A 27,407-nucleotide genomic window follows, 5' to 3' on the forward strand; every position below is an offset into this window, starting at 1 on the left:
TAAAATATGGTGATGGTAGTGTGATGGTCTGGAGCTGTTTTGCTGCTTCAGGACCTGGAAGACTTGCAGTGATAAATGGAACCATGAATTCTGATGTCTACCAAAAACTCCTGAAGGAGAATGTCTGGCCATCTGTTCGTGACCTCAAGCTGAAGCGAACTTGGGTTCTGCAGCAGGACAATGATTCAAAACACACCAGCAAGTCCACCTCTGAATGGCTGAAGAAAAACAAAATGAAGACTTTGTGTGGCCTAGTCAAAGTCCTGACCTGAATCCTATTGAGATGCTGTGGCATGACCTTAAAAGGGCAGTTCATGCTCGAAAACCCTCCAATGTGGCTGAATTACAACAATTCTGCAAAGATGAGTAGGCCAAAATTCCTCCACAGCGCTGTAAAAGACTCCTTGCAAGTTATTGCAAATGCTTAATTGCAGTTGTTGCTGCTAAGGGTGGCCAAACCAGTTATTAGGTTTAGGGGGCAATCACTATTTCACACAGGGCCGTGTAGGTTTGGATTTTGTTTTCCCTTAATAATAACAACCTTCATTTAAAAACTGCATTTTGTGTTTACTTGTGTTATCTTTGACTAATATTTAAATTTATTTGATGATCTTAAACATTTAAGTGTGACAAACATGCAAAAAAATAAGAAATCAGGAAGGGAGCAAAGACTTTTGCACACCACTGTATATAGGTTTTGGAATTTTCCTTTGACTTTCACACATTGTAAAACTGGGATTATATTGAACATGGGCAGAACATCAGTGGCTGTTAGGAACAAAAATATCACAAAATGTGTGTGATAGCTTAAAAAAATAAATCTCATACCTGCACCCTGGGTTGAATTACTCTAAATTTACACATTTTAAAATGTACTCCAAAGAAGTCTCAAAGCGAGCCTATTAAAAACAATACTGAGTTACAATAACAACAGTTTACTGTAGTTACAGAAATGTCCATCCTGTTAGCAGGTGTGATAGAGGTGTTGGGTCTAGACTCTGTTACTCTGCCAATAGTAAAATCCAGGGACAACTACATGTTATTTCTGAAAACAGGGTTAAAGGTGTTGGATGTCAGTGCAGTTATTGACCTTCAGGAACCCACAAATCCCAGTTCATTACCTCAGTGAAGAAAGTTGTGTTTTGAGTTGTATGTTTTTTTCCTGTTTATTTGTCTTTATCAGGATATCTTAAACATTGTTAACAGATTTCATTGAAAACTGGATTCAAATTATTGATTAATTGCTGATTTTAATCATAGATTTGATTCTGATCTAGGATTTTTATGATTTCACCATTGTAAGAATTGTTTCAGTATGAACTATTTCCTTACATTTAAAAAGGTATATGTGCTCAATGAGTGCTTTCTGAATTGTATCTGTAATGTTCACTTTAAACAAGTATGAGAAGATTCTTTTTAAATGGACATGGTAATGTTTTTTTCAGTTTTGACATTGTGCTGCATCATCTCAGTCTCATCAGGCACTGTAATGCTCCATCAAGGTGAGGCCTCATCTTTTAATCAATAATCTCCACTGCCTTCCTATAATGGTTTCTTATGCCTTCCAAGAAATACAGTAAGGCATCGGCGAGGGGCCAAAGTATGGCTGTGATGATTAGTCACTGCATCAGCGGGCCTGGCAGCTGCTTTACAGAAAGTACTGATCTTATCCTTCATTGCTCAGTTCGGATGTGACGCTGCAGCATGGGGCTCTGGTTTCCGCCTGCCTGTGTGGGATGCTGAGCTGATGATGCCGAAGCTGTGGGTACCACTTTAAAAGAGACGGATGCAGACCACGCCCTTTCTTTACTCGCCGATAGAGGGCGCTGTGGCGACCAAAGCTGGCCGATCAGCAGCAGCTTTATCTCACTGCCCTTCCAGCAGCATCTCACCTTCAACCGGCCAGACGCACATCCACCGCCGCACCCGAAGAGGAAAAGAAAAAACACAAGAGTGAAAGACAGCGTCAAATAAACCAACCAGGAAAACCGAGTAACATCAGTGTCTGTTGTTTTAATGATGTAGGGGATCGTTTCGCGGTTTGACATCTAATTTAGCCTGCACGCCTCACTGCGACAAGGAATCACTGTCCAGCTGCGCATAAATAAACTGCAGCCTGTCTCAGCTTGTCGGGATAAAACCGTCCAACCTCTCCACCGCCCCCAGAGTCCTCTCGACGAAGAAGGACGAAGTCACTGCGCATCCCTTGTCGTTTATTTTGACGGTCAGATCAGGCCCCGATCAGCGACTGGTCGCCTCAGCATCATCTTTCCTCTCAGCAGAAAGCAGCATCCTTCCTCCTCCTTGAATCTGCGCCATGGCCGATGTTCCAGCGGAGTGCAACATAAAAGTGCTGTGTCGCTTTCGCCCTCTCAACCAGTCGGAGATTTTACGCGGGGATCAGTTTCTCCCCAAATTCCAAGGAGACGACACTGTCGTCGTCGGGGTAAGTAAAGGGTGGGCGCTTTGTTTTGCATGAAGGCCCTTCATCAATAAGTCATCATCTCGACCCATCTGTTTGGGTTTTGGATTGGCAAGAAAACATGATAATAGGTGCAGCACAGGGAAATATCACACCGTTCCCCTTCTTCCTCTTTCGTCTTCCCTATAACATGACAAAGCCCATATACATGTAATGTTGTTAAAGTGCGCAAACTGGCCTCTTGCATCAGCTGACTAAGGTCTGCACTTATAGCCCATAAAAACATAGCCAGCCTCATACCTTATTATCATTAAACATACTTTATTTTACTATACCTTTCTAAAGAGATAGAGATCCTAATACTACATATTTTAAACTGTACGTTGCTATATTTTTCTGTAGGCTTATATCAGTCAGTCATGGCCATATATGAGTAATCCTGATTCATAACACACATCTGATACTACCCTCAAAGGTAATTGTAAATGAATATATTTTTTTCCACAGCTGATATTGATGGGTCCATTCATTCATTCTGTTTCACTTAATTAGCCTAATTAACCTCTCCTTAATGCTGCCAGGAAGGAGGCCAGCCTACAGCACATGCAAGCTTTCTATTCTATTATTATCTATTCTCTATCATTACTCAGCAGGTGCTAGCAGCAGATGGAGACAAATATATGGTGGTGATCTTTGTATTATGTTGAAGTTTGGAGATATGGGGGCTGGTGAGCTACATGGACAAAAATCTCATGATGCCGCATGTCTTGTTTACTCTGAAGATTAGCTTACGTTTATAAGGGTGGATACACCAATTCTATGCAAAGAATACATAATTCAGTCTCATTAAATTCTACATGTTTAGTAGTTGGGGAGCATGTATCCAAAGTCTGTAATGTGTGGAGAAATCTGTGTCATTTACACTTAGATTTTTGTCCAAACTGAAAAAAAATCTCATACAGTTTATCCAACGCTGCAAAACATAATCATATTACATTTTTGTGTAGAACTTAATCATAAAAAACATTATTTCCTCAAAAGAGAAAAAGCTGCCAATGTAGCCTTGTTTCAGTGTTCTACAAATAAAATTATTTCAAGAATTGTAAGGAATTAAGTGCCATTTGTCTGATTTTTCACGGCAGCAATCTGCATTATATGCTTATTCATTCCTAGAAAAATCTTGAAACAAGTTCGCTTGTATTAGGCCAGACTGAAACAATCCAGCTACACTGGCAGATTTTTGTGACTTGGTTTTTAAAATACAGTTATATAGTTTTAGTATTTCCATTATAGACAAAAAAGGTTTGATAAAATGAAGATTTTGCTGCATAGATGTCTTTGAGACTAGTGATTTGACCATTGCTATGTGGTAAACATTTACATTTCAAATTCATTTGAATTGATCCCATCCCTGGAAGCCAAAATCATTCCAGATACCTCCAGTGTAAAGGCCAATGCACATCAACCTGTAAAAAAAATGAGAACAACTATTCATATGAACTGTGGCTCCTCAGAACTGTGGCATAATTTGATAAATTTCAGCACTTTTGCTCATATATCTTGCTGGTAGATGTTTTGTTCTCATGTCTTAGGAAGGTTAAAACAAACATAAATAGTGTACATGAGGACTGCATAGATTGCTAAAAGGAGAGGAATAGCTTTGGTTCTCCTCTGGCCGACAAATGCCGCGTGCAGAGGGAGGAATCATGTTCAGACTTTCTCCCGAGAGAAAAGGTAAACATCTCGACCTGACCTTCCTCTCTCCTCTCAGCCTGACGCTGTACAGTAGAGTCAGAAACTGATCTCTCTAATTGCCTACTGAGATGATCAATAATCATCCAGTGAGGTCGTGAATGTCTGACTGACCTGCTTTCTCTTGTCCCTGGCTCCATCTATTTGTCTGTTTCTGTCTCCCTTTCTGTCTTTGAATGTTTCTCTTTTTTTTGTCTCATTCCACTATTTATCTCTCTCTATATTTTGTGTCTCCCTCTTTGATTCTCACCTTTGTCTCCCCTTTGCTCATCCGTCTCCATTTTTATGTCTCTTTCTGTGCCTCTTCCGTCCCTTCCTCCCTCGTCCAGAGACTGAATGTCTCTCTCCGGTAAATCACTCTGTCATGGGGGCAGTCCGCAGATGAATCAATTTGTTAATGGCATTTAAAACGTTACATTGTGGCCTCTGTATCAAATGGGACAGTGACATTCACGGGTTTAATAGCCTGGTTTCTGCAGCGAGGCTTGTCAGGGCTTGGCTCACAAAGGTTTTTTGTATTTTTAGGAGGACCTGATTTATTTTGCAGACACATTTTGAAATAAACAAAATACATTCCTGTGGATTTAGCCTCAAACGTTTGATGAGAAGTGGTCCAAAATAAAATGCCAAATTTCTCTAAAATGAGCCTGCTCTTACAAAATGAAAAAACTTAAAAGAACGTTAAGAGTATGTTGTAGTTTTCATGCACTTTCTACTGAGCTTTGCAGTCATTTCAAATTCTGTAAACAGTGTGTAGTAGCTTAATCTTTCTGGATTTGTTGACCTACTTCCTTGTAGTGTGCGCAAGTGGTCATTTTCATACAATATATTAAATGTTGAAATTCTTTCTGAAAAATTAGAGAGACACTAAGGTCCTGCCCCTCCTCTACCTATCTGTTCAACTAGCATCTGTAACTCATTGTGTTTTCTTATGAATAAATGGGTTCCTACGGCTTTAGTGGACAGTAACATTTGAGCATTTATCATATATAGGAATAGACAATATAGAAATATGCTTATACAGCAGCTCTCAACAACGCTTGGCAAGAAAGTGAATGGGCGTATTTCCCAAAATGTCCTTTAAAACTATTCCTTTAACAAAGATAAAAGGATGATTATTTTATTAGCAGTCAGCAAAAACATACCCCATGAGTCTTGATATACTGTCAAAGCCTCATGGGAGCTGTAGCTCTTAAATACTTATTATTAAATAATTGTTTAAATTTTAAAATCCAGTACAGCAGTAGATACGCCTTTATCTTAGAATATGTACAGAAAACCCCAGGAACATGTTTCTATTTTTCAGAAAGCCTGATGAAAGCAACCCACTTTGAGAAACCCATTGAGTTACATATGCTAGAGTAACAGAAGCTCATTAGCACCTGGGGGTACTGCAGAAAAGCTAGTAATAGCACCTTACTATATACACATATATAAAAAGAGCATTTTTTAACGACCATGGTCCGTTATCTGAAGTTGCCAGGTCCTGGATGCAATATGGCTCTGACTAGCTGGGAGAAAGAAGCACTGCAGAGCTGGCTTTCTCACTCTCTGCTGATATCATCTTCTTTTATTGTATACTTAATGTTGGGAAGATAAAAGCAGCGTAAAACCATCCACTAAAATGGTAGCAATACTGATGCATTTTCAGCACGCCCGCATGTCCAGATTGGAATGCTATTGCTTTTTTAATAAATGTGTCATGTCATGAGAAAAAACTCATGAGTTAAGTTACTACACACAATGTTTTTCCAAAAACATTTTAAACGCGTGCTATCAAGAGATATTTCTTAAAACTTAAAGAAAAGATTTAGTTTTTCATGTGAATAATGTGTGACTACATGTCATCAGAATTGGTGTTTTTAAATTTTCACAGGACAACAGCAATATGTTGTGTTGGGCCGTAACATTAATATGCGTTTTCATATGAGAGATGACATTTAAAGGTTTAAAAATACCCATTTTATATGAGTGTATATCTGATTATTTCATGGTGAGTCAGTCAGTTTCAAGCATCAGATACCTCAGTCAGGCACTGACCACCTCACAGGGCTGAAATCATTTCCCAAAGCTTAGACTGATGACTAGCTGCTAGAAAAGAGATTAAAGTGTTTTTTAAAAATAATTTTTAAAATAAATTGTTTGTCATATCACTCTTCTTAATACAGCACTAAAGTTGTACTGGAGGACACTATTTGATTGATAGTTCCCATGTCTGTTTAATTCCTATCACGTAATAGCAAAACACATTTTCTAAAGAAGAATAAAACATCTAAGATTAAATACTGCACCTTTGAGTTATTTGAATGCACTGAGATTAAACTGAAAAATCTGATCACAATTTGGAGATAAACAACCTTATATCTTGTGTTTTTTCTTAACTGTTTGTTGTTGTTGATGGTCTTCACAGGGGAAGTCCTACTCGTTTGATCGAGTGTTTCCGACCAACACCACCCAGGAGCAGGTGTACAACACCTGCGCCAAGCAGATTGTCAAGGGTATGGATGATTAGCAACATCAAAATATGTCAGATATTTGAAATGTATGTGCTTTGGTCTCATTTGTTGTTCTGTTTTTCTTATAGATGTTCTGTTTGGATACAATGGCACTATCTTTGCATATGGACAAACCTCCTCTGGGAAGACGCACACCATGGAGGTACAGTGTTCAGAGCAATAAAGTAAAACAATTTCTTCAAATGAACAAATTGCAATAAGTTTCCTACAGTTTTTCTTGTGTTTCAGTGGTTATTTGTTGTCCTATTTATCAAACATTTTGGGGAGTTTTGGGTCTTTGTGATAATTTTATAAAACAATGAATTAATGCATTTACATTGCACTTTTGTTCCACAATTTATATGAGTAAGATTCATTTTAATGTCACTCCAACTGGTAGAAATTGGTGGCAGGTCTCACAGAAGTGATCTAACCAGTCCTTCCTTCAGCATTGTTTTTTTTGCATTTTTTTGACACTACTTGGTCTAAATCTTGTTGACACTTTGTGGTTCTACCAGGATAGCATTTTCTCTTTTTTTCTGCCAAGCCTTTTACTGTTCTTAGCTTTGATTTAGCAGACATTTTATGAGAATTTAAAGGCACTATTGCAAGAAGTCTCCATTAATCTTTGACCCTGAATAGCTATCACCATCTCACTCCTATCTGTGACTTCCTGTTTCAGGGCAAGCTGCATGACCCTCACCAGATGGGAATTATTCCTCGCATCGCTGAGGACATTTTCAATCACATCTTTGCCATGGATGAAAACCTTGAATTCCACATCAAGGTACTGTATTTGATTTAAATGAGTTAATGTCTTGTGTTGTGGTATGCTTTTTATGTTACACTGTGTTGGTTTGTGGACATTCTCACTCTGATTTCAATCTGTACCTTCTGTCTAAAAACAGTTGAAAAAACAAGCTAAACTTGGTTCTCTATTTTTCTTTCTTCTCCAACAGGTTTCATACTTTGAAATCTACATGGATAAAATCCGTGACCTTCTGGATGGTGAGTGCTAACAAGCTTTTCATAAATCACACGCAACAGTATTTAGATTTTCCAATATATTGTGAAATATGAACTAATGTAGCACCGGTGTAGCTACTGAATGGCTTTGTCATACTAATAATGAAAAACACTCATCATTTTAAATTTTCTCTATTTTTTTAGTGACAAAGACCAACCTGTCTGTCCATGAGGATAAGAATAGGGTGCCATATGTCAAGGTTTGTGAAAGTGCTCTATATGTCGTCTTTTTAGGTGAAAATCTATCTGCGTGCTACATCAGATCCATGATATTAAGTCTGTCTCATATTCTGTCTCTCTTTTGTTTCCTCAACTCCTCTCCTCTTATTCCCTATCATATACTCTTCTCTTGTTTCCTCTCCTGTCCTCTTGTCTCCTCTCCTCCCCTCAGGGATGCACTGAGCGTTTTGTCTCCAGCCCTGATGAGGTTATGGATGTGATCGACGAGGGCAAAGCTAACCGCCATGTTGCTGTGACCAGTGAGTATTTACCTTAGAATATTGCTATTGCAACACAGGATATACAGTGGGCACATTAATATTGCAATTCAGGACAGACATCTGTTTTTTTTATATAATAAAAACCAGCCCAAAATACAAATGCATTCAATGAAACATTTGTAGGTGTTCATCTTGAGAATAAAGTAAGTTCCCTTGTTCCTCTACTTCCATGTCAGAGCACGAGATCTAGTTTCTCTTCAGTGCCAGCAGTAGCACTCACAACTTGTTACTGATGCCTGAAGTGACAGCTGAGTTCATGTAACCTGTTATTGTTTCTTGTTATGTAATCTTCATGCTATAGCCTGATATAATTTTCAAGCTTCATTCATTCTCATATAAAGAAATAAGATCCTGTCAGATGGAGTTCACTGTAATGTAAACTGACAAGATATGCTTATTTTTAATTGACATTACAAAACCTTCACAGCCCTAGAGATAAAAGCTCTCTGATCTGTGATTCCTGCACCTTGTTTTGGCCATCATGCTGCTGACTCACTCCTCTATGGTCCAGTAAAAATATCTGACTAATGGCTCCAATACTGTGGGTTTACAGGTCAGAGTGATGCTTTTGCTTCATTGTACAACATTTCATTACAGTGTAAAAAAAAAGTCTGTTTCAGTAGAATTGCTCTAATTTGGTCTCATGTCATAATTTTGTGGCAGTTATACTGAAATAAAAGCTTCAGAATGTATTATTTTTTAAGCAAGAAGAACAATGATCATACCCAAATGACACATTTTTTTCACATTTTTATTAAGCAAGATTTTTGGACTGAATAAGTTTCAATTACTACTGTTAAGACAGACTTTGTATTACAGTGGAGGTATTTCAAAAGGTAAACATACAATAAAGAAACTCCTTTGAGAACTATCCAAGCAACAAGCCAGTACAGCATATTCATTAATTTTTTCTGTGGTGGAGTCTTGTGCTGACTCACAGGGCTGAAGTCGACTGAAGTGAAAAAATCAGATGAGCTTTGGGATTCAGTGCTCAACAAAACACCAGGACTGCTTCACTGTAATAAATCTCAACATGTGCAGTTCTCCTTTCTTCAGAGTAGTACTCACTGTGTTTGTTCGTCCTCACGTCAGACTTTCTGTGACAATTTCAAGAAATAAATGATTCGAGTTTGCCCTTTTCTGCGAAGTGATTGACAGGACTAGACTTGTATGCATACTTGGTGATGCATGAATTAAATGATAAATTGAATGACCTACAATATGTTACTGTGCTAGAAACTCTAATGAATTAGGGGAAAAGCAGTTATGTAAGTACATTGTTATCTAGATGAAATTAAGTACTCTTTGTTAATTTAAACAAAGTGTTAATTTCTATAAAAATATTAATCCAGAAAGTACCTGAACAGAAAAGGGATTAAACAAGTAACATTTTCCCTGAAAAACATCATATCGCATTAGATAAATTCTTATTATTATTAACCACAAACACCACAGAAATCAACACAGCATATCATGGAGTTAATTGAACTGTAGAGTAATAAAATACTGTTTATCTGGTACATTTCATTCATCGTGTCATAACAGTAGGACATTTTGAAAATTATGTTTTGAGCTTCAGCTCCAGATATTTAATGGCTCGTACATTAACATTCCTGCTTCTCAGTGTGAGTCCTTAATCACTTTAAACTGAATCACTGCAGTCTAGCTCCCTGACAATGATAATCTGATGTCTCAGCATGCACATAATGAGCCAGAGAGATGAATCACAGGTCAGAGTGTTACTCACATTCAAAATAAAGTAAATTGAATACACCGACTGTGATGAAAATAGAAATGTAAAAAGAGTCTAAATTCAAAACAACGTAATCTCAGTTATGATTGTTTTCAAATGCTCTTCAAAATGGGTTAACATCAGATTGCTCGTCTGATACAGACCGCTATAAGAGAACAGGGGTGTTATAAATCATCCATCCACTGAGCTGATCTATGAGCCGTCTCTTACCAGACAGGCAAATAAAATACTGTCTGACCCAACTCATACTCTTCACAGTGAGTGCTTGTGCTCTGGTAAAAGATACAAAGTCACTCGGTACATGCAAAATCGCTATAAATATTCATTTCTGCCAGTGTGTTACGACTAGCCGTGCATAGATAGTTTGAACTAGAGGATTGTGTTGGCTTTGTATTTTATGAATTTTATGTACTTTTGAGGGATAAGATGGAGGTGTTGCATGTTGATTGGATGCCAAGACAAATGTCTTCATGGTGACAAATTAAAAAAAAAAAAAAAAAAAAAAAAAAAAGAATTTTAGAAATAACCCTGCTCTACTGAGCAGATAAAAAGTCTGCTCAGTAGAGTAGAAATACTACAAAACTTTTTAATGGTAATAATGTGATAACAACAATCTAGCATTGAAAATGGACTGAATGTAAGCAGCAGTGGATCAGAGCAGCACAGTCTTCTCTGTTTCCTAGTTGCTGACTCACAGTGCTGCAGAGGGGTGTGCTCATAACAGACTAATGGGGCGACACTCTGTAGACACTGAGCTGACGCCCTCAGATATCATCTGCAGAGAAACCTGAACTGGTTGTCTGTGAGGAGGTCCGATGAAGAGAGCCATTTCCAAGTCAATGCTGTTTGTTATCTGCACTTTGTGAAATGATGATATCATTCTGCTGCAGGAATGACTTGTTCTGGTTGACAGAAAAGGAACATGGAAGATTTCATATGCACAGATAAATTACTTCACATTAATCTGTTAGTAGTTTCACTACGTTAAGGTGACATGATCCTAAGAACTGCTGATTGATAGATAGGAGAGGTGCATGTAAATAATAGTTTGTATGTTTTGTAAAATAAGTCTTACATATATGTCAACATGTCATGTTAAATGGTTCATTTATTATTTTTTAGTTAAATCTCCATGATTACACATGGTTAGATTTAGTCTCTCTTTCATTCTGATTTCTGTAGTGAATAATGCTTTTTTCAGGCACATTTTGGAAGATATAAGTAAAAGAAAACATTTTTCCACCCATGGTGTTGTTCCTTAAAGGCTAAACTGGCAACTGTTGTGTTGCTTCTGTCTTTGTGCAGACATGAACGAGCACAGTTCTCGCAGCCACAGCATCTTCCTGATCAACATCAAACAGGAGCATGTGGAGACTGAGCAGAAACTGTGTGGAAAACTGTACCTGGTAGATCTGGCTGGCAGTGAGAAGGTAGGAGACAGTCTGGGGGAAAGATTGTTTATAAATCAACTCCCAACCTGCAATTCAGCTGCTTCAAATGAATGACTTCATAATAATTGTTTCCGTGTTTTTCCTCAGCTGTTCATTACTCATGTTTGACTTCACTCACTCTGTCTCTTTCTTTATTCCAGGTCAGTAAGACTGGAGCTGCAGGAGCCGTCCTGGATGAGGCTAAAAACATCAACAAGTCTCTTTCTGCTCTGGGAAATGTCATCTCTGCCTTGGCCGAGGGCACGGTGAGCCATTTTCACCCTATTTCCCTCTATTTGTATAGACAGTAGAGTAACAATTGACACTGTGTGCCTTAAAGGGACACCCCAAAATCAAAAATACATGTACACATAAACATACAGCCCAATGCCTTATATTAAAAAAATGCGGACATCTCTACATCGATATTTTAAAACTCGGCAACTCTAACCAAAACAATCTAGATGGTTAAATAGCACTACAGGTAAGAGGAAAAATATGTATTTTTGATTTTGGGGTGAACTGTCCCTTTAAGATTTACAGCAAAATAGATTGGCAGAAATTCAGATTTGGATTACAATAAAATATATTAGCAAAATTGTGGCAAAAAGTGGTAGTATTTACTGTATGTTTTGGTCTTGGTTTAGTATTTTGGCGAATGCTGTATGTCAGTGTTAAGCCATTAAATTATATAATAATATTATTAAATAATATTTAAGGAGCTGATATAAAGCAGTTTAAGTGAAACAACTGAAGCTTACTTTTATTGTAGAATTTGGGGATTTTAAATTAATTAAAATATGCTTAATTTCTATTTCTGCAACTGGAAGTGTCCTGTTTACCTTTAGTTCAGTTACTGTAGCAAATACCCTTCCTCTCTCAAATGTACAGTAGCTGTCAGTCCCTGCTGTCGACTTGTTATTGAAATGCATCCTGCCCAGTACCCGCACCCTTCTTTCCTTTCAGCCAACTTAACAGTTTGGCCGTCAAATGCCAAAACTATCCCTGCCAATTATAAGATTAGTTAGATGCAGCACAATCAATCTGACAATTTTGACAGCAGTTTTGGGGTTTGTTAGAATCCAAAATAGAGAAATCGAGAGGAATGGGAAAGTGTACATTTTTGCTGATTATAATCTGCTGATGAATCACTGCAGAAGTACAAACTCAAGAAGCAAATGAAACATGCCTCAGGCATTTCTTTCATTGTTTTGGTTGCAAATTGTCCCTTAATCTTGATCTTTTTTCTTTCTCTCTTTTCTGTTTTCCTTTCCTCACCTCTTCCTCTTTAATTATCCTCCATTCTTTTTTTCTTTCTTCTTTCTTTCTGTATCTTGTTTCTCTCTGCTTCTTCTCTCATCATTTTCACTCCATCCCTCCCCCTCTTCACCTCTTCCATCTTCCCCTCTCTCCTTCTCCCTCCTGCAGAAAAGTCACGTGCCTTACCGTGACAGCAAAATGACCCGCATCCTGCAGGATTCCCTCGGTGGAAACTGTCGCACCACCATGTTCATCTGCTGCTCTCCCTCCAGCTACAACGATGCAGAGACCAAGTCAACTCTGATGTTTGGACAACGGTATATATGTCTGTGGATACAGTCAATACATCTTAATTATCGCTTACAGTATGCGTATAAGAATTTTACAGTTTTTTCACGTTACCATGTTTTTCAGCAAGGAACCAAACTGATTATATTTACTCCTCAAAAGGAGCTGTTCTGGGTATAACCTAAAATCCAAGCAAGGCAGATGCAGATACTAAGTGACACTGCCCACTTAACTATATTGCACGTATGATACATTTATTTTGAGGAAATAATGTTCTTTCATTAAAAACATCAGGCATTATAACTGTGTTAGATTCTTATTTCTCTCATACTTGTCAGGTGACCTCGGAACTATATCACCAACATAAAGCTGAATTTTGGGCAAATTATTCAGTTGAACTGATCGAACGAACACTGATCATCAGTCCTTTCCTTAATCACTTAGAAAACTGATTCGTATGTGTCTCTCTGTCTTTGTCTTCCTCTGTCACAGTGCCAAGACCATCAGGAACACCGCCTCCATCAACCTGGAGCTGACGGCAGAGCAGTGGAAGAGGAAGTACGAGAAGGAGAAGGAGAAGAATAAGACTCTGAAGGACACCATCCAGAAGCTGGAGACTGAGCTCAACCGCTGGAGAAATGGTGAGACACATTAAGTGTTTTCTGACTAACTGACTTCCAGCAGAAGCTTTTTAGTTTCAGTTGCATAACTTCAACTCTTCTGTGCTGACATTATAAACAAACTGCATTATTATCATGTATTTGTTTTTCTGTCCCCTTTGTGCCTTCATCCCTCCGCTCAGGAGAGGACGTGCCTGAGACGGAGCAGACCACGTCGGATATGGTGACCCGTTTCGAGACTGTGGAGGAGCGCCCCGTTTTGGACAACGACACCTCCTCCATTGTGGTCCGCATTTCTGAGGAGGAGCGGCAGAAGTACGAGGAGGAGATCCGCAAGCTGTACAAGCAGCTGGATGACAAGGTCCAAACAGAAAAGCACGAACATACTAATTACAATAGACACTTTTTGCCTGTACATTAGCAAACTCGCTTGGGGCAAGTCTCAGTTTTCTAATTTTGCTCTACTTTAATTCCACCTCTCCAGTATTGTGTAAATGCAGATGCTATTTTTGCAATCAAAGATATTTAGGGATATTTTTAGTCCCCTTCTCGCTGGTGTTTAACAATTTTGACATATTATAAACTGAAATGTAATTATGGATTCATAAATCATGAGCAAAGGAGAAGCCTATAAAATTTTCTGTGTCACATACTGTATATTCATACACACATGCAAGAAATTTAGTCTGGATGCTAGTGATTGGTATTTATGATAATATCATGCTTATGCAGGATGATGAGATCAACCTGCAGTGCCAGTTGGTGGAGAAACTGAAGCAGCAGATGCTGGACCAGGATGAGGTCAGTCCACAGAAATTCCCACACACAATCACACAAACTAATACACACTGTATGCACACACAGACTATGTTTGAGAGGATACTTACTAATTCTGAACTTAAGCTTAAAACCAAGCTCCAGCTTTCAAACAGCCCCTTAAAGAATTGACGACTGGACAAAATGTTGTCACAAAATGTCTCTCCCTGTCTTTTCTTTCCCTCCAGCTCCTGGCCTCATCCAAGGGCGATGGGGACAAGGTCCAGGCTGAACTCGGCAGGCTGCAGGTGGAGAGCGACTGCGCCAAGGCTGAGGTGAAGGAGGTGCTGCAGGCTCTGGAGGAGCTGGCCATCAACTACGACCAGAAGAGCCAGGAGGTGGAGGAGAAAGGACTGCAGAACCAGCTGCTGGCCGACCAACTGTCCCAGAAAATGGTAATTTTTAAGAGGAACTGTGTGAATATGAGATTGATAGAAGGAGAGCTTAAATCAGAGACAGGAGGTGGAACAGAAGGACACACTCGCTTACTGCACCACAGTGACAAGCACCTGCTGTGGCATTGCAGCTTCCTTGAGTGGAAAATACATCAGGAATTGACAATAAAGTACTGGAGAAAAAGTTTTTACATTAGGCTTAGCTTACTGCCTCTGCCAAGGAGGTTTTCAGTCCCATTATGTTTTTTAGTTTGCTGTATGTCTGGTTTTGCTCTGTACTGTTGTACATAAACATTGGATAACTGAAAAAAAATTGTAAAACTGTTTTCTTGTAGTTGGTCAATCTCTTCTCTGTGTGGCCTAATATAAACTGCCATACCACTTTAGCATTGTGCAATCAAATTTAAGGTGCACATATCTAATCTGAGCAATCCTGCAAACATCTCAAATCTGGACAGGTTTTAGATGTTCTCCAAAAATGATGGCCTCCATCATCCAGTTAATATAATGTAATGTAATGTAATATAATATAATGTTTATCACATTTATGTGCTTCAAACATTTTCTGGTGGAGGTATGTGGTCTCTGTGGGCTTTCTGTTGGAAAAAGGTAGTGCTTCACTAATCCTTACTGGCTCTCTCTCTTCTGCTCATTTTCTCTGTAACAGGCCAGTCTGATGGAGCTGGAGGCAGAGCTGTCTCGTATGCAGGAAGTGAGCAGTCAGCAGAGGAAACGCATTGCTGATGTCCTCAATGGTCTGATGAGGGACCTCAGCGAGTTCAGCACCATCGTGGGCAACGGGGAGATCAAGCTGGTGAGGTGGATCACAGTGTAAAAAGAGCTTTAGATTACAAGGTCACAATATACATATACTGTAGGTACACTATACAACCCTTAATAGAGTGTGTATGTATGTGAGTTTCCTGTATGTCCTGTACTGTTGCACATGACTGGTGGAGAAACCGTGGAAGAGAATATCATTTAAATTTGTTTCTCCAATACTCAGCCAGTGGAGATTAGCGGTGCGATCGAGGAGGAGTTCACGGTGGCTCGCCTCTACATCAGCAAGATCAAGTCGGAGGTGAAGAGCATGGTGAAGCGCTGCCGCCAGCTGGAGAACATGCAGCTGGAGTGCCACCGCAAGATGGAGGAGACCGGGAGGGAGCTCTCCTCCTGCCAGCTCCTCATCTCTCAGGTGAGGGATGGAGGGAGAGGGACAGGATGGGAGGGGAAGGGATGGAATTGATGAAAGGCTGCGTGAATTATTCATTTATTGTCATGGCTGAGTTTTTATGACTTTTTTAAACTTCCATGTTTGCGTTCACACAGCATGAAGCTAAGATCCGCTCTCTGACTGAGTACATGCAGAGCGTGGAGCAGAAGAAGAGGCTGCTGGAGGAGAGCCACGACTCCCTGAGCGAAGAGCTGGCCAAGCTGCAAGACCAGGGTAACACACATGTACACATACACAAAAATACTGTTGCAAAAATATTAGCACAGTTACAGAATTAATGTCCAAACAAAAGGAAATAGGGGATAGTTTAGCTATCATCTTTGCTTATTTTCAACAAAAATTCACACATCCCATTTTATTTAAAGTTTCTCAGAAATTTGCATGAAGATATTATTAGGTTGTAGCTCTGTGGAAAATGCTTACTTTCTCTTTTTCTTCTCCCAGATAACTCCCTGCTTGAAGAAAAGGATGGAGAGAAGGGTGAGACTGAGGATGGAAATGTGAAGGTAAGAAATGCTACAAGGCAGTTTTTTAGTGCCCAGCCTGAAACCTGAGTATATTGATTAAAATCGATTGAAATTCTGACATGGGCATCCTGTCACCCCAGAGTTGGATACAAGCAAAGTACTTCTTGTTCAGATCCGACTCTTTTGTGCCATTTCATGCCTTCTCTTCCTGTTCAATCTCCCTGTCTGTATGGTGCTACGTGATGAACTGCATTTATTCATCTGTTGTCTCTCAAACTCTTCCTACAAAGTATAATCTCAGATTATGCGGCTCATTTTCAAGTTTTCACCGCTGAAGCCAGCATCTTTGAAGAGACGTGTGTTTGTTCTTTTTCTTTCCAGAAGGCTCCTCATCAGCAGGGGGAGTCTCACCGTGGCCTCCATCACAAGCAGCTGGCCCGCCTGCGGGATGAGATCAATGAGAAGCAGAGGATCATTGACGAGCTCACTGAGTCCGTGACCATCTTAATTAGTTTCTATTTACACAAAGATACTACTGATGTCATAATTTCTTCTTATTAATCATTATATGCTATCATTATCATTGACAATATTACATACATCTTTTCATACTGCATATACAAACTATTTATTAATATTTATTAAACTATTTACTAATTATTATCTGTGAAATTAACAGGTTTGCTGTATATTCATTTTAATCCAAACTCTTCCCTTTCTCCTTTTCCTCCTGAACATGTGTGCTGTTATTTCACACCTCCAGTCGTAACTCCAAGCTGGAGCTCGAGCTGGCTCAGGTTCGCGCTGACTTTGAACGTCTGAAGAGTCAGGACAACACCAAGACTGAGCGCCTGGAGGAGCTCTCGTAAGTGTTGGGGAGGTCTATTTTCTCATACTTGACTGCTCAGTGTGGTTGAAACAAAGGTCTGAATATAGAATACTTTATGTGTTGTATGAATATGACCCAATAGAGTCAGCATATAGTTGATGATTTCTGGTGGCGCTTTCACGATTATTTTAATGGAGGATATTAAAACATTTGAGGATAGAATTGATATAGTCCAGTCACCCTTCTCTTAATTTCCAGCAGAGGGCACTCAAAACAACACATAGATATTACATTGTCCTGAAGTACTCAGAAATATTGTCTTTTTTTTAATGATGGTTTTGCTGTCCTGTCAGATTCCTGCATGAGCGCCATGAGCAGACTAAACAGGACTTGAAGGGTCTGGAGGAGACTGTTGTGAGTAAAATATACACCACTATCCATCTACCTTTGTCCCTTCTGAAACATTGTTCCCTGCTGTGTCTCTGTCTCTCTTTCCTTATACCTTAGAGTCTGCTCTCCTTTCTTCTGTATAACCTTTCTGTAACATTACAGTGTCCAGAGTTGTCTTCCTAACCTCACCATCTGTCTGTCCTCCAGGCCCGCGAACTCCAGACCCTCCACAACCTGCGCAAGCTGTTCGTTCAAGACCTCACGTCGCGGGTTAAAAAAGTAAGCAGCTCAAAGATTATAAAAGAAGGCAGTGACTCAGGAAATGTTGTTTTTTAATCATGTTAAGGGAGTATTAAGGAATCTGTGACCTGAATCCCCACTGGTAAATCTCAGTAGAAACAGCATCAACATCCTCCATCCGTCTAATCCCCTTGACTTCTTGATATCATGTATGTGACACAAGAAATTCGCTTTTTGTGTAGACTACTGGATTAAAGATCCAACGGAAATGTCTTGCAAGGAGGTAATATGCCACCATGCAAAATACTGGACGAATAACTCGTCTTGTTTTGGGCCTAAAAGGGGCTTGTTTGCCACATTTTACTGTGTATTGATAACTGACAGGTGGAAAGTCTAAGGTTTTCACAGTAATCAGTGAGTCACTGATATTCATAAATGCATCTGTCAGCCCCTGTTAGGTGGTGGCATTTTCTGCCATGGGACAATAGAAAACCTCTTCCTCTACCTTGTTTTCTCTTTTTATTCTCATCTTTCTGCTTCATCTCTCATCTCATCCTCTCTGTAGAGTTCCGAAATGGAACCTGATGATAGCGGGGGGTCTTGCACCCAGAAGCAGAAGATTTCCTTTCTTGAGAATAACTTGGACCAACTTACAAAGGTTCACAAACAGGTGAGAAACACACAGAAAGGATGAGAGGAACTAACTTTTAGTGATGTAAACACAGTCTGCAGTTTGGATTGTATTAGACCAGGAGACGGTGTAATTCTGATATTTTCATTCTAAGACATATGGCCATTTTATGGGGGATAATTTGACTGTTACTTGCACAAACTACATGTCCCTATACTCCAGAAAAATGGTCTGTTGCCACTTTGAACACACTTTAAGTAAAGTAATTACAGTATATTCAAAACCTTTTATATTCAAAAAGAAATTGTTTTTGACATAAGTAAATTGTTCTCAGCCTTACATGTCTTATTCTTAGTGACCGGTGGAGGTGAACATCAAATTGGATGAATCATATTGCATCATATTACTGTAATTGAGTGGCTTTTTGCATATTTGTTCTTATTAGATTATTCTTAAACAGTAATTCAATTTAGCTACTTAAACTGTAGGTGTTTTGTATGTATTTAGCTACATATTTTTCTGTTTTTCCTCGTCTTTCCTCACAATGACTCTCTTTCATTGTTATTCCTGTGTGTCATCTCTCACCCCTCCCTGTCTCTCTCCTCTCCAGCTGGTTCGTGACAATGCAGATCTGCGTTGTGAGCTTCCAAAGTTGGAGAAACGTCTTAGGTCTACTGCTGAGAGAGTTAAGGCCCTGGAGACTGCATTGAGGGATGCTAAGGAGGGTGCAATGATGGACCGCAGGCGCTACCAGCAGGAGGTTGACCGCATCAAGGACGCCATGAAGGCAAAGAGCGCCTTGAGACGCCCCCATGCAGCACAGATTGGTACTGCAGCTTGATCATTTGATTTCTGCTATTGTTTGTGTCGTTGACTGGGTATGGGAATTTTCTTAAGTGAAATGTCTGAACTGCAGGCAACTTTGAACTGACTTTCTTTTTTTTAACCGATTTGGTCTGCAGCAACAGTCACCCAGTTTTATTATAGTTGTACCCTACCTTACATTGTTTTATCATCCCGACAGCCAAACCAGTGAGACCGAAGCAGCTGCCCGTCTGCTCTCCCACCAACCCATTCTACACTTACATCCGTGCCACTGAACAGGCCAACACCTACAGCAACGTCCTCTTCCAGAGCAACATGACACAGCCGAGCTCTGCCAGCGTCAACTGCAACCCCAACTCTGTCCAGAGCAACACGTGAGTTTAAATCCTCCTTTCCACCTTTTCCAGCCAGACATTGCATGGCTTAAAGTCAGGTCTGTCCATAATGATTTTTTGAGGTCAGGAAGAGTCTGCACTGGTCTTCAAAAATAGAGAGCATCCTGTGGTGTAGACAGGTATGGACAGGTCACTCGTCCAAGCATGGTCATTTAATCATAACCTACAGCTGGCAGGCTTCTCTCTTCTATATTTAGTATTGCTTTAACACTGTGTTCCTTTTTACTGTCTACCTTTTGATTTTTAAAATTACAGGATAAGACAGGTCTCCTTCACTTGCAATGTCACATACTGCACTCATATTTGACTGTGTTTCTTTTCTGTTTCCTCTGTGGTTCTTTTTACACAGAGTTTCCACAGCACTGGGCTACAGAGCAGGCAGATATAATGGAGACATACTGGAGTCCTACCCGCTCAACATTGACAACGGTAAGTACAAGTGCACACGCACGTACCTGCATCCAAACCAGTGTTCCCATATGTATATGTGCATGCATATGTACACATATTTTAATCATTTTTTATCATGAGATCCTTTATAGTTATGTTAATTACGTTATAGTTAAGCGTCTGATATTTTTATTGTCAGGAGCTCTGTGTTTCTTTTTTCTATTGATGCATACACTTTATTATATTAAATGAAATATCAATTAATGAATTAATGATAAGTTAATGTATTTAAGTAGTATTAGTATTGTTCATGCTTATCAATCAATGAAATGAAGCTATTGTTTTGTTTCTAACAGGTAACAGCATCAGTGAAACGAGAGACATCAATGACAACAGGTGAGGATGTCAGTTACAGTAAGTTTACAGTGAGCTGAGCTGTTTGTTGTTTCTCGTCACTTTAACTAACTTAAGACTAGATTAGAATAAATCTGTATTAAACATTAAACTGTATTTTCAGTTCTGTAAGGTCAAAATAAGACTGAATGAATTTGTGTTGGAGCCTTTGAATTGAGATTAAATGAATTGAAATGAATTCAAAATTCTTGTCATGTTGTTATCAATTCACTTGTCAGTTTGGCTTAACAGGAGTGATGTTCACTGTGGCAGTGAGGTGGATGATTCAAAAAGGCACTACATCATTCAGCAGGAGACCGCTGCAAGTTAATGCCATGGTAATCAACATCTACACTGAGTCACACCACACACACACACAAATTGTCTTTGTCAATGCAGTTGCTTAGACCATACAAATGTTTTGCACATTAACTACAAATCACCTGCATTTTAATTTACTGCTGATAAGTTTCCAAACCAGAACATTTTAGACCAGTTTGTTTCAGTACATTATGAAAATTAACTCACAGAGACTCACAAGACAGATTTCTGAATGACATAACTCTTTAATGGTTTTTTTTAAGCAAATCTCAGACATGTAACACCAAGGACATTCTGGGAAAATATTCCTTGTAACTTAAGTGGCAACACAAATTTGAAATACATAAATAAATTAATAAGGTGGAAACAATTGTTCGCCATGATGGGGTAGGGGATACCCATGTCAAGCAAGAGAAAGAGAACTCACTGCAAATTTACTTTCCTAACACACTGCCATGAACTGGAAACCAGTGGCTGCCTGGTAGTTAGAAAATCATTCACAAACTTATGGTATGCTTTGGAAAATGGGTGGCAATAATTGCAAAGCATATTCAGTTTAATTTGTTAAAACAAACAAAACCATTGGTATGGTTCTTTGCTAAGAAAATTTTTAAAGTTAATTTATAATCATTCAATAGAACTTTTAACAGATTTCTGTGTTTCTCCAAATGATGACTTCCTTTTATTGTCTCTTTCCAGCAGATGACCAAACACTGTACCCGTCCAAGGACCCGCCTCTCCCATCTGCATGCAGCCTGTCTCCCCGTCCTTCCATTGCATCACTGATGAAGATGATGATGAAGATCTGTAGCCCCTGTAGTCTTCTAATTAGATGAAGCCTCTCCTGCTCCTATGGTGACCACTCTCACCCTCAGGTTTAGGGTCCAGTCCCTTCCAGTTCAATCAGTACAGGAAGTAAATGAAATCAGATTTTTTTTTTAATACAGAACTTTTGCTTAATCAATTCACCAATCCTTCAGCCAATAAATTTGTCATCAGATATCACTGATGCTGATTACCTCCTGAGGTGGTTGAACTGAAATGGGGCTGACTCCATCCCTGATTATTTAGTACACACATGTTGTAAATAATAGTGCTGTATACTCCAGTAGAGGTTTTTGACCAGCAACTGTTTGTGTGAATGCACAGCCTCCACCGTCCCCCGCACACATCTTCTTAAGGGCATCATGTGGTTGACAAACTGTAGGCAGACATGACCTTTTTCTCTGTCGTAAATAAGAGTATAGTGTGTAACGCCAGCTTGTAACAGAAGACCCACACTCTGCATGCATGTCGCTTAGCGGGTTAGCTTTCAAACCTTTGCATGTGTCCTGATTCATGTCAGGAGCTGGTATGCTGCGAGTGAACCGTCTGATCGACTTTGACACATGTCACACAGAGAAAGAGAGAGCTGGTGTCCCTTAATCCTGATCCTGGTTTCAGTGCTTTAGATTTTCTATTATAGTAAGTAAAACTGGGCTGTTGTGCTAATGTGGCTTAAACACAGGAAAAACGACAAAAAAACACATCTGGGTCTATTTTTAATTTAATAGAAGAGGACATAAGAGGCAACATGTGTCAGGGAAACCCAGCCCAGACCTGCAGTCTGTATCGAGGAAACCTTTTGTATTTGCTTTGATACTGTGATGTTGCAGCTGTATGATGCCATTCTACATTTCAGGTAATGCTGTCCATGTCCATTTAATGTGGCTCCCTCCCTGCATTGCACCCACACGAGTCTTCATACCGAGCCTTAACAAGAGCTGATTTCTCATTATCAAACTAACACACTGTCATATGTATACATTTGTAATTACTACCTCTAGAGCTACTCAATATACACCTAACACAATATACTATACACCAATAGCTGTAATCAGATTTAAATGCTCTTATCAGAGCAGTAGTTATGTTTTCCTGAAGTTCATTCATATACAGAAGGAATCTGTGTATGTCCATCGTCATGTTTAACAGAATCAAAGCTGCGCTGAAAAAGTGCTTGCAAAAATGTTCTACTGCAGCAGAGTACCAGAAAGTGTGGTTTCACCACATCTGGGCAGGTCAGACAGTGTCAAGTTCATTGTCAAAAGAGAAGTATATTACACTGATATTAAAATATTTTCTTAAACTTTCTGATGCATTTTCCTATTTGGCACCTAGTAAGGCTGGAATTATGAGACCTGCTTTGTCTCCTAATATAAAGTTACACTATTGACATACTTCCCCTACATTATCAAAATTTTTATTTTAAAACAGACGTGAAGTAACATCTCAAGCCCCTTTAAGGCTATATGGAAGTTATTCAGTGATTCAGTGCTTTTTAATCAGAGCCATCAAAAATCCAGTGATTAGGGAGTGTCTGCAAACGAGTCCCCAACTGAGCAGCCACCAGTCTGGGATGGACGGACTGTTTGACAGAAGCTTGTTGTTTGTAGCTTGTTGTCAGGTCATGCTGTTATTCTTCTGTGAGAAATCCTGACCAGCCAATCAGGATAGAAGAAAGCAGCATGTCTTAGGTGGGTGACGAAGAGATGGATTTGTTTGGACTGAGCTGAGTCACTGAATTAAAGGACAGATTAGACCAGAAGTGTGTCATTCTTAAAGGAAACATGCATAACAACCAAATAGCTTTTGCAAGAAAATGAGCGTATAAGTGATATAAGTATAAGTGAGAGAAAGAGTTCATTTTGATTTCTATTTCTATTTTATGTTTACACTTTGACCAGACTTATTTGATCACAGCTGACTCTGATCTGATTTTTCAGAGTTTGATTGAGCATCCATCTATTAATATTTGCATAACAAAATCTTCAATTTTATACTGAAAAATGTTTCTCTATGTAAATTTCAGTGTATTACATCGCATGACTGGACTTAGCCCAATATAGGACCCCAATATGTAAAGTGAAGGACCCTCCCCAGTCATCTGATCCCTAGCAGCATCCTTAGCACCGCTCTGTCTCATGCTCTTACTGGCATTAACAACATCTCAGGGCTTCACAATCACAATCACAGCCACCATAGGCCACCACCACTGTCTTCCTCAAAGACTTAAAACCATGTGATTGCTGATGAACAATCAGGTCAGTGTGTGTTCTTCGAGGCTTAGCAGATGAAGGGGATGATAAATCTAACATTACAGAAATAACATCACTTTATACATAGTATATAACATCTCCATTGTATCACATGACATCCAAAATGAAAAAATCCCTCAGCTGCACCTGGTCAGACCCTACTGTATGTGTCCAAGCAGACCCTCTATTTGACATCATGTTTTAAGTATAATAAATAGGTTTGAAGGAGGGGGAAATGTGTACTATATTGTCACCTGCTGTTCCACTGTCTGATTTCAACATATCTAAAATACATGTGCTATATATTGTTAATCTTGTAAGTAAAATAGCGTGCCATGACATAGTAAAATGCAAAAGAACGGTACACGCTAACTTTGTTCAGAGAAATGTTTGTTTTATTTATTTCTGTACGCCTATACTGTAGCGTCAACATGATTATGTGAAGAATCACCGTGCAAAATTTCTGTATATATAGACTCCTCACTATGCTGTATTGTAAGTGAACCATTGTGTTGTAGTAAAAAGTTCAATAAACTTGTAGAAAGGAGTTTGTTGAAGGGGATCATTTGGGTCTAAAGGATTGTTTGAATATCGTGGATGATGTTTTAGAAAGTGAGAAAAGAGAGAAGTGTGGGGTGCAAGAAAAACACTGTCCCACACTGTCAGCTGAAAATGTCTCCATCTAGTGGATGGTAAATTGTATTGATGCAGTACAGATTTAATTGAATGAAGAGCCCCTTTTTTTATCTGACTGTCCCTCCTCTACACACCTTTTCTGATAAGAAATAGGTGTCTTCAACTCAACCTACAGATGGAATAAAGTATACAGAGGGACAGCATCCATATAAAAGAAAATGCCCCCTAATACTCCCTTTACAGAGTTTTCAGCTCCATTTAGAGTTAAAGAGAAATGCTTCACTTTAAAATATCTATACTTCAGTATATTCCAGCTTTCGGTTTTCCAGCATTAGTTCCAACTCCACTGAAAACTATGATTTGATTGCTGTCAGTGACTGCTTATGAGTTTCATGTATGTTGGGCGCTCCCTTGTTATTACAACCTCTGACCTAAACAGGAAATGAATTTTCAAACTTATGAAAGGGACCTTTGCCAAAAATTATAACATGAAAAGCTAGTTAGCTGTTGATGCTGGAAAATAGAAATTCAATTGAGAACAAAATGAATGAGTCAACAGTGCAGTAGAGATACCATATCTCATATTTCCCCACTGAAATCATACTGTATGGAGATGATGGAGAAAGAGACAAAACTTGACTTAAGACTCTCTTCAAGTCATGTAATCGCTACAGTAGCTTCTTTAGTAGGTTTACTTGATACTGGACATTTAATGTTGGGAATTGTATGTGGGAAAACTTTTTTGTTCCAATAAACTGCACAAGCATTTTACTGTATTTTTCAAATCAATAGACAGTTTGTTTAACAAGCCTGTGTTACACACTCCAAAGGTCAGTCAAGTGAAACATAAATATAATAAGCATTTTTGTCATCACATGAGAAGAAGAGTAGGAATTAAAAACCCTGAAAGTCTGAGTCTGTTACATTAAACCTGCTAATCACTGTACTGTTGTAGTATTATAGATATATATTAATGGTAATTATCCTCTGAACATTATCACCACCCACATTTCTCAAATTCTGTTGAAGTGATGAAAATCTCATTCTGCAAGGGAAACTTCCCTTGTTCCCTCTTATATTATAATAAGCTGCACTTCATCGTTCCCACGAGAAAGGAAGCAATGATGTAAACAGCATTGGCATGTGAAGCATCATCATACTGTAATGTGTGGTGGTGTGTGTGTGTGTGTGTGATGTTGCATACCCTTACAGTAACGCACATTCAATTCATAAGAAGTGATCAGACTGGGATGGATCACAAAATGTAATCTACACTGTTACAATGTTTTCAGGGAAATATTGGAAAATTGTAAGGTGTATCTGAATAGTGAAAATATAAAAAGTATAGTAAGTATAGTATAAAAAAGTACATTTCTGTGTTTTCTCAGACTTATAGCTTTTTTGGGGGAAACAGAACAAAATACTGATTCTTCTCTCATGTTCGCACCATCAAATGAACCCACATTTTAATAAAATCAAGGTCAAGCTGTTGCCCATTAGACATTCATCTACATCATTCATCATGTGTTTCATCTTAACGTAAAGTACTAAGAGTATTAAAAGTTTCTGCTTTACATGTAAAACTTTTTAGCCTTGCTTTTCCTCCAAAGTTTCTATTATCAGTTATTATTATCTTCTCCCCTTGTTTAGGCCTACTTGCTTTTTATATGTCATCCTCCTTTTTTATGATATAAATATAGTTTAATTTGACACAGCAGAAAAAGAGAAGAAAGCATCAAATCACCAATACAAGCAGGATCAATATTAAGATAAAGCACATGTAAACAGTTATCTTGGATAAAGAAAAATATCCCTCCGAATTCATCTAGCCTAGCAGGTGAAATTCTTTATTGCATTTTGTATTTTATTAGTATTTTTGACAATCAAAATGTCATATGTGTATCAAAGGTGCAATGTTAAATTTGATTTATTGATTGAGTAATTAATCCTTCTTATAGGGGACTAGAAAAATCCCAGGCCAATAAAGAGTGGACAAGTGATGCTCAGTATCCCAGAAATGCGTTGAGTCCCCACCCCGTTTAGTTTCTTTCACTTGCCACCCACTCTCGAAGCTGTCCATTGATTTCCACTCACTCAGCGCGCATCCCCGCTGCGCGCTCCCGCTGCCCAGTTGATCAGACACTGGAGACTCTGCTGCACGAGTAGGAAAGCTCCACCGCCGACCCGAACAACGGGGCTCGACAGAAGACCCTCCACAACTCCAGGTGGACACACAGACCCCGACAGACGAAGCTTGAAGCCTCCGGTAGCTGTCCGCGCTGCTGCAGCATATTCCTGCTGTAACTCCAACACTGCTCACAGACTGGACATGGGGAGCGACGCGCAAGGTAGAGAGCAACCACATTCATTAAGTTTGTCAATTATGTGCTAATGATGGATGGCCTATGAATCTATAAAAGGCCACAACTTATCGCTTATGTACTTTATTTCATCTTAAAATACTAAAACACAGACAGAGTTGTAAAACTATGTAGTGACTAATTGACTTGTCGGCTGAACTAACACTGTCCATTCGCACAAATTAAGATTTTGTTGCAGAACGAAACGGATTTTAATTTATAAGTCACAGTTTGGTGGATTCATAATGTCATATTACTGTCTTCTCTATAATCTCCGCAGGCACTTTAGTTGGTAAATGCCCAATGATGTGCGTAAATGTGCACACATCACTAGAACTGTAGAAAAGAGGCCTAAAGTGTTTATTTTATCACAGTGCTGACACTCAAGCTCCCAAGGTACAGATCACCCACACAGATGTCTGCATTATATGTTATTGCTGGAGATCCCAGATCTAGCTTGAT

General features: G+C 39.0%; 1 protein-coding gene across 6 annotated transcripts; it reads left to right on the forward strand.

The window, feature by feature from the left end:
• The first annotated feature begins 1,709 nt into the window (after nucleotides 1-1,709).
• On the forward strand, nucleotides 1,710-24,496 carry kif5aa (kinesin family member 5A, a). Of its 6 annotated transcripts, none has more exons than XM_044210440.1 (29): nucleotides 1,710-2,446; nucleotides 6,585-6,672; nucleotides 6,759-6,832; nucleotides 7,352-7,456; nucleotides 7,629-7,677; nucleotides 7,840-7,895; nucleotides 8,087-8,174; nucleotides 11,254-11,378; nucleotides 11,540-11,644; nucleotides 12,807-12,955; nucleotides 13,419-13,567; nucleotides 13,708-13,907; nucleotides 14,279-14,347; nucleotides 14,551-14,757; nucleotides 15,425-15,571; nucleotides 15,764-15,952; nucleotides 16,087-16,204; nucleotides 16,436-16,497; nucleotides 16,843-16,949; nucleotides 17,222-17,323; nucleotides 17,641-17,701; nucleotides 17,885-17,956; nucleotides 18,483-18,587; nucleotides 19,159-19,375; nucleotides 19,573-19,747; nucleotides 20,118-20,197; nucleotides 20,515-20,554; nucleotides 20,804-20,889; nucleotides 21,572-24,496. In XM_044210440.1, exons 1-28 carry the CDS (start codon nucleotides 2,318-2,320, stop codon nucleotides 20,880-20,882), a joined length of 3,147 nt encoding a protein of 1,048 aa, XP_044066375.1. In that variant the 5' UTR covers nucleotides 1,710-2,317; the 3' UTR covers nucleotides 20,883-20,889; nucleotides 21,572-24,496. The 6 variants fall into 6 exon arrangements, 4 of the variants coding, with proteins under 4 accessions (XP_044066375.1, XP_044066374.1, XP_044066373.1 ...); XR_006379446.1 differs by having other exon boundaries at nucleotides 1,712-2,446; nucleotides 16,840-16,949; nucleotides 20,791-20,889; XR_006379447.1 differs by having other exon boundaries at nucleotides 1,712-2,446; nucleotides 16,840-16,949; nucleotides 20,791-20,889; nucleotides 21,575-24,496.
• The last annotated feature ends 2,911 nt before the right edge of the window (nucleotides 24,497-27,407 follow it).

This window comes from Siniperca chuatsi, linkage group LG10 (genome assembly GCF_020085105.1).
Source record: "Siniperca chuatsi isolate FFG_IHB_CAS linkage group LG10, ASM2008510v1, whole genome shotgun sequence".
In the NCBI taxonomy this organism is placed as follows: Eukaryota; Metazoa; Chordata; class Actinopteri; order Centrarchiformes; family Sinipercidae; genus Siniperca; species Siniperca chuatsi.